The 14072-nt window shown below is 39.1% G+C and overlaps 1 protein-coding gene across 1 annotated transcript in view; it reads left to right on the forward strand.

Moving 5' to 3' along the window:
- The first annotated feature begins 10232 nt into the window (after window positions 1–10232).
- Window positions 10233–14072, forward strand: part of CSTF3 (cleavage stimulation factor subunit 3) — a 73473-nt gene continuing 69633 nt past the window's right edge. Inside the window, exon 1 of the mRNA XM_082343742.1 lies at window positions 10233–10449. Coding sequence (XP_082199868.1) covers window positions 10423–10449 — 27 coding nt within the window. The 5' untranslated portion in view covers window positions 10233–10422. The remainder of the gene's footprint in view (window positions 10450–14072) is intronic.

A 14072-nucleotide genomic window follows, 5' to 3' on the forward strand; every position in this document is an offset into this window, starting at 1 on the left:
GGAGGGATAAGGATATATGCACATACACATATTTCTGCTATAATGTAATGTGTACTTTTCTAAAAAGACTTGGCCTTCTGAAAAGCTGCATGCTTAAACTAAGGATTTATGTGAAAAAAATAGGGTTAAGAGCAGACCATTAAAAATTTGTCACTTTGTAACCAAGCATGAATAAAAATAATAATTGATACCTTGGACAAAAACCTGGATCACTCAGACAGGCAGCCTGAGGTGACTGGAGGCTGCCAGGATCAATATTTAAAATTTGTAAAAACAAGGGGTACAGCTAGGCCTTTCAGTCAACCCTCCTCCCCCACAGCAGGCTCTCTTGGAGAAGTCTGTTAGTCTAGTCCTCCAAGAAGCAGAAACTAAAACAGGATTAAATAAATGTTCAAGGATTTTATTAGGCAAGTCACCAGTGAGAGAAAAGGGAAAGGAGCCAGGGAAGGCTGGGAGGATCATCAGACTACAATGCAAGTCTGACTCCAGGTGAAAGACAGATGAAAGTAGCATCCTAGACTATCATGCAGCCAAAGAAAGATTTAATAAGCTGTTGGAAAGTCCTCAAGCCAGAATCAGTCATCAAGGGGTTCTGGTTTTCCAGGAAAGGGCCTGCCTTCGTATCCCTAACACACTCAGTCCTTGGCTGGGAGCAGCTCATGAAAAGCATAGCCTCAGAGAAAACACAGGCAATGAATTTCAGCAGCTTGGACCCTTGGTCAATGAAGCTCACTGCAGCTGCACATCTCTCAGGCCCATACTCACTGGGCCAGCTCAAGGACATCTGAGTGGTGCATTTACATAGCCTCCAATACCATCATACAAAGGGAAAGCTGGTCATCAGCAAGAATGACATCAACATACTAAGAAAAATAATACAGAGAGAATCTTGGGACTAAGCCCTTGATGCCACTTCTTCCTGAAATCCAGATTTCCCTGCTTTTTCACATAATTTGGCTGTTCAAATTTTCCATGGTGAGCCATAAATTCCTCTCCTTACTTAAAAAAATAAAAAATAAAATAAAATATATAAAAACAGTAGAGTGAAAATACCAGCAACATTTTAATTAAATCAAGGCTAGTGTGTGCTGAGACTATCCAGATTGAAGGGGAGCTCTGAGCAAATGGGGCTTTCCTTAAGATAGGCCTAGAAGGTACTGCGTCTTGCTATGGGAGTGTCTAGATCTTTCAGGGTGTCCACAAGATCAAAATATATCATAATAATGTTTAAGTCATTTTTCACTCTTGTTCTCTGATGAGTATGCAGGGGAGTTTTCCAGAGGCTACATGACATGTAAGCATATTAAAGTCAGAAGCAGTTTGAGAATCCAGCTGTTTCTATTAAACCAGATATTAAAGAGATTTGCAAAATGCCATTCTTCTCGCTAATTTTTTGTTTTGGAAAATATAGTCATTTCTTTATGAATGTATGTTATTTATGTTAACTTGTAATGACATCATTATATTTAATTTACTTAATAAATAAATGTTGATATTTTATCAGTTTTAATTTCTATATAGCCTTCAATAATTTTTAAGAGTTTATAATGCTCTTGAGACCAACAAGTCTAAGAACCTCTAACAGAAAAACTTTAGACTTCCTTCATTACAGTGATGAACAGTAGTAATATTGTTATTAATATTTGGAAATATTTTCTTTACATTTCTCAAAGACTTTAGATCCTGGCTCTTGGTTTCTCTCATCAGTACCACTCTGTTCATTTCAATGTATGCCTAGACAAACCTTCCCACACCAACACTTTTCGATTTTTTGAGCACACCTCCAATGATCTTGTCCTCAGCCATTCACGTCTATGGTTGCACCCTAGATCTTGTCATTATGTCATTATGGAAAACTACAGATCCTCTGTAATCTCATTTTTCTGCATTCCAGTTCTCTGATCACCACCTTCTATCTTTTTATTTATTTATTTATTTCATTTATATTTTTGGCTGCGTTGGGTCTTCATTGCTGTGCGCTCGCTTTCTCTAGTTGTGGCGAGTGGGGGTTACTCTTCATTGCGGTGCATGGGCTTCTCATTGTGGTGGCTTCTCTTCTTGCGGAGCACGGGCTCTAGGTGAGTGGGTTTCAGTACTTGTGGCACACAGGCTTGGTTGCTCCGCAGCACGTGGGATCTTCCCAGACCAGGGATTGAACCCGTGTCCCCTGCACTGGCGGACGGATTCTTAACCACTGCGCCACCAGGGAAGTCCCACCTTCTATGTTTTTAGCTCAGTCCTTCTAGACACCCTTTATTTGATTGATTGATTGATTGCCGCACTGAATGTCGGCAGTGAAAGCACAGAGTCCTAACCACTGGACTGCCAGGGAGTTCCCATCCTAGACACCCTTTAATGCCACCATAGGTCCTCAAATCTGGTGATGCTACTGTTGCTCACCTCTTGGTGCCCTCATTTCTCCTCCTTACACAGCTTAATCTCCATGGTCAATCATTGCAAACACTCCTTTGCATGAAACTTCAATGTTTCTCCCATTTGGTTGCTCACGCTCATTTGACAAAACCACACCTCTGGTTAAATGCAACACCCCCTAGCCCCCTCTACTCCCCCCCAGCCCCACCCCCTGCCAATCCACATATGAAATTGTGCAGCTGAACTTAGGCTGAAGCAAAACATAAAACCAAGCTGATTGGTCCATTTTAATTCCATGACCAGAAACCTCAACTGGACTCTATGGTTTGCCCCTCAATCCTACTATGTTTCCCTAGTCAACTCACCCTCACCCCCTCCCATATTACCTTAATTTTTTTTTTTTTTTTGGCTGCATCGGGCCTTAGTTGCAGCACTTAGTTGCCCCGTGGCATGTGGGATCTTAGTTCCCCGACCAGGGATGGAACCCACATCCCCTGCATTGGAAGGTGGATTCTTTACCACTGGACCACCAGGGAAGTCCTCCCATGTTATCTTCTCATACCTTCTCTTCCCTCCTCAAGCCCCCAAATCCTCACCCTCAAAACTTATTTTCAACTCGTGATCTTGCTTCCTACTTCACAAGAAAATGGAAGTAATCACAAGGGAACGTCCAAAGACTCAACAACACACCTAACCATGTTCCAGCATCTTTACTCATGTACTCATCTGTCTGTTGAATTGTTCAGGCTTCTATCTCCAGCCAATTCCTCCTCAATTTGTGTGTGACATTCAGAATCCTTCTGCCTATCTTACTCCAGCAACTCTCTGTTTTACCTCTTAATGTTTTATTTGATACTGCATCATTCCTGCCAATATATAATTTTGCTGTTCTCTCTCCCACTTTATTTTTTTTTAATATTTATTTATTTGGTTGCCCTGGGTCTTAGTTGTGGCACGCGGGCTCCTTAGTTGTGGCATGCGTGTGGGATCTAGTTTCCTGACCAGGGATCGAACCCAGGCCCCCTGCATTGGCAGACGGATTCTTAACCACTGTGCCACCAGGGAAGTCCCTCTCTCCCACTTTTTTTAAAAATAAATTTATTTCTTTTTATTTTGTTTATTTTTGGCTGCGTTGGGTCTTCGTTACTGCGCTCAGGCTTTCTCCAGTTGCAGTGAGCGAGGGCTACTCTTCGTTGTGGTGCACAGGCTCTAGGCACACAGGCTTCAGTAGTTGTGGCACGTGGGCTCTAGAATGCAGGCTCAGTACTTGTGGCACACAGGCTTAGTTGCTCGGCGGCATGTGGGATCTTCCTGGCCCAGGGATCAAACCCGTGTCCCCTGCATTGGCAGGCGGATTCTTAACCACTGCACCACCAGGGAAGGCCTCTCCCACTTTAAAAACAAACATTTCTCTTGGCACAAACTCCCACTTATAAGACAAATAAGTCCTGGGGATGTAATGTACAGCATGATGACTATAGTTAACAATACTGTATTTGAAAGTTGCTAAGAGAGCAGATTTTAAAAGTTCTTACCACAAGAAAAAAAAAATTGTAACCGCATGTGGTGATGGAAGTTACCTAGACTTACTGTGGTGATCATTTCACAATATATACATATATATCAAATCACAATGTTGTACACCTAAAACTAATACAATGTTATATGCCCATTATATCTCAATAAATTAAAAATGAAGTGTCTGGAAGAAATAAGCCTTTGGCTACCTATCTTGGCCTCAAAATCCAGAGCAATAGAAGATTGATAAATTCTACTACATAACAATTCAAAAAAATTATTTTACATGACAAAAAAAGAAACAAACTTCCTGTCACCCCCCACCCCCCCAAAAAACCCATAAGCACAATTAAAAGATAAATGAGGGGACTTCCCTGGTGGCACAGTGGTTAAGAATCCGCCTGCCAATGCAGGGGACACGGGTTTGATCCCTGGTCTGGGAAGATCCCACATGCCACAGAGCAACTAAGCCCGTGCACCACAACTACTTAGCGTGCGCTCTAGAGCCCGCGAGCCACAGCTACTGAGCCCAGGCGCCTAGAGCCCGTGCTCTGCAACAAGAGAAGCCATCGCAATGAGAAGCCCGTGCATCGCAACAAAGAGTAGCCCCCCCTCACCACTGCTAGAGAAAGCCCAAGTGCAGCAACAAAGACCCAATGCAGCCAAAAATAAAAAAATTTTTTAAAAAAGATAAATGAGAAATGGGGATGAAATATTTGCAACCTATATAACACTCAAAGAGTTAATCTCTATAATATGAGAGGATTCTTAAAAATCAAGACAATGAAGACCAAAAATACAATAGAAAAATGGGCAAAAGACATGAATAGACAGTTCAGAGTAAAAGAAAATGATCCTTATACATATGAAAAGATCATAGCCTCACTTGTAATTAATAGGAATATGAATAAAACTATACTGAGATACCACTTGTTGAAGGAGCTGTGGGAAAAATAAGTACACTGATTTTAGGAGTGCAAAGTGGCACAATTCCCATGGAAGGGAAGATCTAATAAAATTTCAGGTCTATTTACTCTTTGATTCAGCAATCCCACTTTTACAAATGTACCCTTAAGATACCTATACATAAATATAAAACAACATATGCACAAGATTATTTGCTGAAGCATTTGTATAGCCAAAGATAGGAAACAACACAGATATCCATCAATAGGGTTGGGTAAACTCATGGTACATCCACACCGTGGAGTACTATGCAAATGTTAAAAAAAGAATGATGAAAATCTCTATTTTCATCATTTTCTCCCTACTTTAATGGTAGGGAGTGACCTCTACAACGTACTAAGTGAAAAAAGCAAGTGTAGAATAGTGTGCCCTTTGTGTAAGAAGTAAGGTGAAATGCATGCATTGTGAATTTAGGCAAAAAGAAATACTAGAAAGATTAAACTGAAAACCAATAAAAATGTTTATCTATAAAATACTGGAATGGAATTAGGTGGGTAGAGGGGGTAGAGATTGAGGTGAAACTTCTCTGATTATAACTCTGTAGAAGTTTTGATTCTTGAGCCATGTAATAGGGTTTTTATATTTTCAAATAAAATTACATCTTAGAAAAACAAACATTAAAATTGAAAACAAATGCAAACAATTGAACCTAACTATATATTGAATTGCTCACATAAACTCAGAGAGATAAGAATTATTTCAAATAACTTTTGCACAAGGCTTTCTGACTGACCATCCTTAATGTGACATAATCTAAGGACAAAAAGAACTTTAAAGAAATCTTAAACCTCACTCAGCAAATGTATTGTTTTTTTTTTGTTTTTACAAATTTATTTATTTTATTTATTTATTTTTGGCTGCGTTGGGTCTCCGTTGTTGTGCACGGGCTTTCTCTAGTTGTGGTGAGCGGGGGCTACTCTTGCTGCAGTGCACGGGCTTCTCATTGCGGTGGCTTCTCTTGTTGCAGAGCATGGGCTCTAGGCGTGCGGGCTCAGTAGTTGTGGCTCTTGGGCTCTAGAGCACAGGCTCAGTAGCTGTGGTGCACGGGCTTAGTTGCTCCGTGGCATGTGGGATCTTCCCGGACCAGGGCTCAAACCCGTGTCCCCTGCATTGGCAGGCAGATTCTTAACTACTGTGCCACCAGGGAAGCCCAAATGTATTGTTTTTGATATTTTAGTACTGGTGTTTTTAATTTAGAAATTTTAAATATATTTTGTAGGAACCAAGATTTTCAGTGTAAGAGAAAAGAGAGACAAATGTAAAATCAATAAAGAAAAAAACCGGTCATGTTTAATTTGAATTGGGAAATCCATGTATGAACTCAAAATTAGAAAAATACATTTCCTATTGCTGAACACTGAAAAGGCCTAGAAGCAATGACACCCAGTAGCAGAGAGAACATCTATTGCCGGCATCTTAGTTCTAATTTCTATTCCCAAATTGAAGGAACCAGAGTAACCTTGGAGCAATGACGGAGTCCAAGTCTGTGATAGGGAAGGTACGTAAGTGATCCTGGGACATCTTGTGCCAGTAGGCCAGAAAGTTGTCCAAGACTATTGTTACCATGTCAGAAAGACATAGAATCCATTCACCCAGGGAAGGGACCTGTACTGGCTGAAAAAGAATAATGATTGCAATCGACCGAAACAACTTAAATTTTAAAAAACTCGTGAATCCACACGAAAAGCGAAAAGGCCAAAAAAAAAAAAAAAATCACTTTCCACTACTTGAAGTAGATATTAAATCAAACCCTTTACTTTGAAAACTGGTCATTATAGGGAAAAAAGTAAGCATTTATCCTGTTTTTTTAAGGTTAATGAGGAAGAGTTCTTTTTCACAGAAGAAATTTCTATTAATGTAGGAATTAGAGAATTATTTAATCACCAGATATTTCATTATTAGTTCAGGAAAGATTTATCAGTAAATGACCAAACCGTGGTGAAAATTTGTTGGGGAACAGGAAATTGGCACGGTACCAAAGCCCTACTCTGCAACTACTTAACTACTAAGGATGAAATATACCTAAAAAAGAGATGTGATAGTCACCACCTTAAACAAGTGATCAAACTTAAAATCAAACTAGTAGTTTGATGTATCTTCTGGTGTAATACAAAATGAAAAACATATCTATATTATGGCATATTCTTGTCAAAATGTGTAACCCGAATCTAATCACTCTTTTAGCGTACATTTTAGTTTATAGGAAACATGGGAAAGAGGAACATGTTCAATTATACTACAAGAAAACAATCAGATATATCCAGAATATGGACTATTCCTAGGGACAACTGGCGAACTCTCTTAAAAAATTCATAAAAAATAGGGCTTCCCTGGTGGCGCAGTGGTTAAGGATCCGCCTGAAAATGCAGGGGACACGGGTTCGAGCCCTGGTCCGGGAAGATCCCACATGCCGCGGAGCAACTAAGCCCGTGCGCCACAACTACTGAAGCCCCTGTGCCTAGAGCCCGTGCTCCGCAACAAGAGAAGCCACCGCAATGAGAAGCCCGTGCACCGCAACGAAGTAGCCCCTGCTCACCACAGCTAGATAAAGCCCTCGTGCAGCTATGAAGACCCAACGCAGCCAAAAATAAAATAAATATATTTTTTAAAAATTCATAAAAAATAAAAAGATGGGCGATAAATAACTAGAGATATAACAACTAAATGCAATGCTTGGAATTTGATTGGATCCTGATTTGTAAAAACCTCCTATAAAGACATTTTTCGGATACTTGGGAAAATTTGAACATGGACTGAGTAGTAAATTATACAAGGAAATAATTGTTAATTTTCTTACGTGTGATATGTATTGCAGGTATAAAGGAAATTTCTGAGATATTCTCAGAAAACACAAGCTGATTTATTTTGGGATGAAGTGTCACGATGTCTGTGATTTACTTGAAAATTATTTTGCAAAAAACCAAACTATATATGTAAATACATACATATAAAGCAAACATGCCAAAATGTTAGCCATTGGATCAAGATGATGGGTATACAGGTATTCGTTGTATTGTTCTTTGAACTTTTATCTCTTTAAAGTTTTTCATTAAAAATATTGGGAAAAAATATTGGCATTTGAGTCAAACTTTGAAGAATAGAATGTGAATACTATTCTTAAAGACTGATGTTCTTACACTAGTTCATTTAAGACAAACTTAGAAAACAGATAAAAAGAGAAAAATTATGATGTATAGTAGTCTCCGCTGCCCTCCACCACCAACCCCGCCCCCCGGCTCCCCACCATCCAGTTTCAGTTACCTGCGATCAATCTTGGTCTGAAAAATATTAAATGGAAAATACCAGAAATAAACAATTCTTAAATTTTAAGTTGTGTATCATTCTGAGTAGTGTGATGAAATCTGGTGCCACTTAGCCGTCTTGGTTATCAGCTTGACTGTGGAGGTATCTCAGTGCTTGTGTTCAGTTAACCCTTATTTTACTTAGAAATGGCCCCAAAATGCCACAGTACTGAGGCTGGCAATTTGGATATGCCAAAGAGAAGTTGTAAAGTGCTTTCTTTAAGTAAAAATGTGAAAGTTCTTGCCTTATTAAGGAAAGGAAAAAAATCATGTGCTGAGGTTGCTAAGATCCATGGTAAGAACAGATCCTGTACCTGTGAAATTGTGAAGAAGGAAAAATAAATTCATGCTACTTTTGCTGTTGCACCTCAAATTACAAAGGTTATGGCCACAGTACGTGGTAAGTGCTTAGTTAAGGTGGAAAAGGCATTAACTTTGTACAATTAGATATTTTGAGAGAGATAAAGCGCACGTGCACAAATGAGCAAAATTCACGTAACTTTTACCACAGTTGTTATAATTGTTCTATTTTATTATTGTTGTTAATCTTCTATCGTTCATAATTTATAAATTGAACTATGATAACATAGGTATGTACAGGAAAAAATAGTATATATAGGGTTTGGTACTATCCCCTGTTTCAGGCATCCACTGGGGGTCTTGGAACGTAGGATAAGGGAGCTACAGAGGATAAGAGAGGGAGGGATTACAGTGTTTAACTAGTCCTCTATTGTTGGATGGTGCGATAAACATCTGTAATATACACCCTTTGCTCATGTGTCTGATTTCTTGGAAGTGTAAGAATTCAGGCTGTGAAATGTAAAATAGATAGCTAGTGGGAAGGAGCCACATAGCACAGGGAGATAAGCTCAGTGCTTTGTGACCACCTAGAGGGGTGGGATAGGAGGGGTGGGAAGGACACCCAAGAGGGAGGAGATATGGGGGATATATGTTTATGTATAGCTGATTCACTTTGTTATACAGCAGAAACTAACACACCATTGTAAAGCAATTATACTCCAATAAAGATGTTAAAAAAAAAAAAGACTTCAGGCTGGAAAGGACAGAGGTGGAAATATGAGCAGAGGCATGGGAGACTGAAAAGAATAAGGAGTGTATGGGAAAGGCTGAATAGTTTACGTTGGACCATAGGCCACTGTAGACGAGAGGGTGTTATAAGTCTTATGATGATCCTTGAACGTAAAAGAGTTTGAGAAGACCTGCTCTCACTTAATCTTGGACTTCGCCAAGTACAGTTCCAAGCACTTTTTCATGTATAACTTATTTAAATTGCAGGTACTGGGAATTCCCTGGCGGTCCCGTGGTTAGGACTCCACACTTACACTGCTGAGGGCGCAGGTTCCATCCCTGATGGGGGAACTCAGATCCTGCAAACCTCGTGAAGCGGTAAAAAAAAAAAAGCAGGTATTACTGTTACTCGTAATTATAGGCAAGGAAACTGAGGCACAGAGATGTTTAACTACCCACGGTTACCCATCTAGCGAGAGATGAAGCCAGGATTCAAATGAATGCAGGCTGGCTCCAGAGCCGGAGCGCTATTATCAAGAACCATGGTGGGATGCTGAGCTTAAACGCTGGGCCTTACTGACTTCAAACCTTAGACACATGAGTAAACGGTGAAGGTATAAATTAACATGGGCTTGATCTGTCCCGTTAATACCGCAAAAGCGTGAAGAGCATTAGGTGAGACCATAGAAAACTTCATAGATTCCTTATCTCCAAAATATAGGAAGCATTTAACACTTAGCATTGCTCCAAAATATGGCCAGCTTGCCTGAACTGAAACGATTTGCAGGCTTCAACAGTGAAGAGGTGCGCTCCACAGCTTGATAATTAAATTCCGAAAGGTGCGCGAGCCCCAGTGCAAAACAGTTTCCCGCCTCCCAGCCGGTTGCAGCTCGCTCAGCAACAGCCTCTCTACTCCCAGGCCGTGACGTCCCGCGCTTACATTGGGCCCGCCCCTGGGATCTTCCTGCTTCTGCGCGGTTCAGTAATGGATGATTTTGCGCTCTTAACTCCGCCCGCTGCCCCGGAAGTTAATGCAGAAGCCACACCCCCTCCTTGGCCGGCCCGGGCGCAGCCATTTTAATTCATATCGGAGTGGGCGGTGGCGGTTCTTGTTGGCGGTCTGGCTCCGCAGGGCAGGGGGCAATTTTAGTTGTCTGGGGGTGGCTTTTAGTTTAATTTTTCTTTTCTAGCTTGGCATCGCGGGCCAGTTCGCACGTTCTAGTCGTCTGAGGCCATGTCAGGAGACGGAGCCACGGAGCAGGTGAGGAAGGAGAGTGGTGGGGCCTCGTGGCGACCTCTTCTCTCCCCGTCTCTGTTCGTCCGAGTTCTCCAGCCATGTTCGCTTGAGTAGGAATCAAGGGTCTAATGAACCCGAAAGACAGGGTGCAGAAGTACGGTGGGAATTGGGGAGCAAGATCTGACTGAGATTTAAAACTTTTTTGGCTTCTCTGTCTTAGGCGTTAAGATGAACAAATATTTGATTTAGACAATAGCCGGGAAGCTACTTCGTCCTATTTAGATTCATGGGACTTCTCCGGTGAGAGTCTTTCCTTTAATACCGTTTTGGTGTTAAGGGGTTAGGAATTGATTATTTTAACGTGTACTCGCTGTTTTCGAAAAACTTGACAGTGTTCCCTCCGCCGCCTTTCCGATATATACTGCAACCAGAAAAAGGTTTGAGAAGTAATTTAAGATGAAACTAATCTGGAGAATTAGACTCTTGCATGAGCGAATGAAGAAGGAAGCAGTTTAGGAGTAAGAGCATCGTTATGCTAAGATTTGGGAATTTTGTGGCTTTCTCCTGCTCCTTCCCTTTCTTCTATCAACATTTCATTTTCATTTTTCCAACGACACAAATAATTGTAGAATTTGATAAATCGGAAATGAGAAGTCTGTTTGGGCCACTGTAAGTAAAAGCATCTGTTTTTTAGTACTGGATATGTGACATTTAAGTATTTTAAAATTAAGATTTTTAGTTAAATGATTTGTTTCTTTTGCTCTTTATTCAGAATTTTGTAGGATAGTATTTACCTTTGAAAGAGGAAACTGGTGTTTTATGAAAGCTGTCAATTTATTTTTCGATTCAAGTCCGATATGTTTAGGTAAATAGTTTTTAAAATGGAGGCTAGCTAGACTGCAGTCTCAGTTTCCTGAAATTTCCCATTGCCATAGCAACGAAATACACTTAGGTTTTCGTTTTTGAGGTCCCCAGCTTTTAACGTGGGGGCTGTTCTTGGAGGTTGACAGAGATGAGGCAGAATTGGAGTGTTCCTATTGAATAGGGTGACTGTAAATTTTATTGTGTCGGGAAAGTTTGGCTAAACTGAATTTTGTGTTTGCTCGTCGACTGATTTCAGTCCTGAAATTTTCACAGTATTTACATTTTACATGCTGTTGGAATGCCCAAGAATGCCAAGTCTTAAAATCGTTATGTCAAGTCTGTTTATGTATACCTACCCTTTTTCTGGGCTCATGTTTTGTCACCTGAAAGTAGAGGAGGAGTAATGTACTGAGGTTTTCATTGAAAGCTTCCCGAACTCATTGTTAATTTTTAAATTTATCTGAAAGTGTAAAGACACTGAAATGTTGCCATGACCTTTCATTTCACAACTGTGGTGTTTTAAGTTGGAGAGAAGGTGGTAAAAATTTAAAGAAAAAAATTTCACCCAGAAGTTTTATGTGTAAAGTTTAGGACATAAGGAAAAGTGCAGTGAACAACTGCAGTACAGTTCTTCACGTAGAATCGACAGTTGTTGAGTGTTTTGCCATATTTGCTTTATCTCCTTGTACATATTTATTTGAAAGTAAGTGACACATATTCAGGCCCCCTTATTTCAGCATTCTCTTATACAGTGTAAAGCATTAATACTGTTATATAACCATTATACCATTTCCCACCTAAGAAAATTAATAGCAATACCATATCATTTCTAAAAATCAGTCCCAAGAATGTGATTCATAGGGTTTTGTTATTTTAAAAATCAGAATCTACACTAATATGTATAAAATGGATAACTAATAAGAACCTGCTGTGTAAAAAAATAAAATAAAATTCAAAAAAAAATCAGAATCTAATCTAGGTTATTTGCATCATTTGGTTATGTCTCTTGAATCGTCCCTGTGTTTTTTTCTCCCCTAGGATATTTATTGTATATTTGAAGAATCCAGAACAGTTCTCTTGCAGAACTTCTCATTTTATGTCTGGGCTTATTTCTTTTGTGTGTGTGTGGTATCATTTAACTTGTCCCCTCATCTTCTGTATTTCCTGAAAATTATGGTTATGTCTAAACTCAGAGCTTCGATAATATTCAGGTTCAATATTTTTGTGTAGAATACGTTATAACATCACATCAAAAGGCACTTCATGCTAGGTTGTTCCAATGTTAGTAATGGTTAAGTTTGGTCACTTGGTCAGGGTTAGGGTAATGACTGCTGGATCTCTTCATTGTAAAGGATTATTTTCCCCTTTGCAGTTAGTAATCTGTGGCTTGATAACTGTGTTTCTCAATAACCTTTTATCTAGTTATTTATCATCAATTGATAATCCCTAAATAAATCAGTTGTTTCCTTGAAAGTGGCAAATGGTGGTTTTTTTAAAAATCCTATTCTGTCTCTACTTACTGGCTCATATTTTTTCCTCAAAGATGAAATTCCTTTTTTCTTTTCTCCTCCTTTTAAAAGATTGAGGATAGCTGTGGATTCATGGGGTTTCTCTGTATTGACTATGTTAAAATCAGCAATAGCCTTTTCTTTTTCTTTTCTTTTTTTGTTTTTTAAATGCTTAACTTGTCCTAGCCTTTATGGTGCCTCCTATATATTTTTTCCATCAGTCTGTAAGACATGCTTTGACATCTGAGGATCAACAGAGAGTTATCTTCATATAGTCTTTTAAACTCTTTAAAGATACATTTCAAACATGCAAGAAAAAAATAGTATAATGTATGATGTTTCTATCATAGAGCTTCAACTCACAGCGAAACATGTTTTCTCCATACTTTCACTTACTCTCCCCACCTCTATTACCTTGAAGCAAATCGCAGATACTGTTTTCTCCATACTTTCACTTACTCTCCCCACCTCTATTACCTTGAAGCAAATCGCAGATACTGTATTATTCAACTTTAACTGAAATGGTAATTAAATGATACCTTAAAGAGTGACATGATCAAAAATAGGAATCAACTAGCTTGCTTGATGTGTAAGACAACAGTTAATGAAAATTTAGAGGAAAAATGAGATGATGGACAAGGAAAAAAAGACTAAACAAAACTGAAGAATAATAAGAAAAACATCAAAACCACTCTGAATCATAGATTTGCTTTGGAAAGATGGTAAGGGTGGGATAGACAAAGAATCCTGTGAGATATGAATTACAGATTTCTTTTAGCTGGTTAGCATTGAAACTCAAAAAAAATTTTTGTTCAGTAAACCTGATAATATCTTAAATTTGTTATTCACAAATATAGATGGTCCTTTCTTCGTACTGAATCTGTAGATTTATGCTGTATGAAAGAGGGAAATGATTGCAGACAAGCAAAATCACAGCTAAGGTTTATTGTGATTTTTTTTTTTTTTTTTTTTTAACTCTTGTAGGGAAGTTCTATTTTACATTTAGAGGGCTATTTAAATTACCTTGCAGTTTTGGTGGGTATTCTTCTGGAGCTTCGTGTTTGCTGTTTTTGTCAGTTTAATGGTGACAGAACCACCTGCATATAGGTTTTGTTAGGTTTTCCTGCTAACAAAAGCACATCTGGTTCCCGTGTGGAATTATGGCTATATTTTTATCGTGTACATTTTTTTTACTGCTTGATTCAACTTCTGATCTCATTCTTCACTCAATTTTACCTTGTGCACCACCTCTACAGCATTTAGTAGGCTATTGGT

Source organism: Balaenoptera borealis (assembly GCF_965194805.1).
Source record: "Balaenoptera borealis genome assembly, chromosome: 11".
NCBI classification, from domain to species: Eukaryota; Metazoa; Chordata; class Mammalia; order Artiodactyla; family Balaenopteridae; genus Balaenoptera; species Balaenoptera borealis.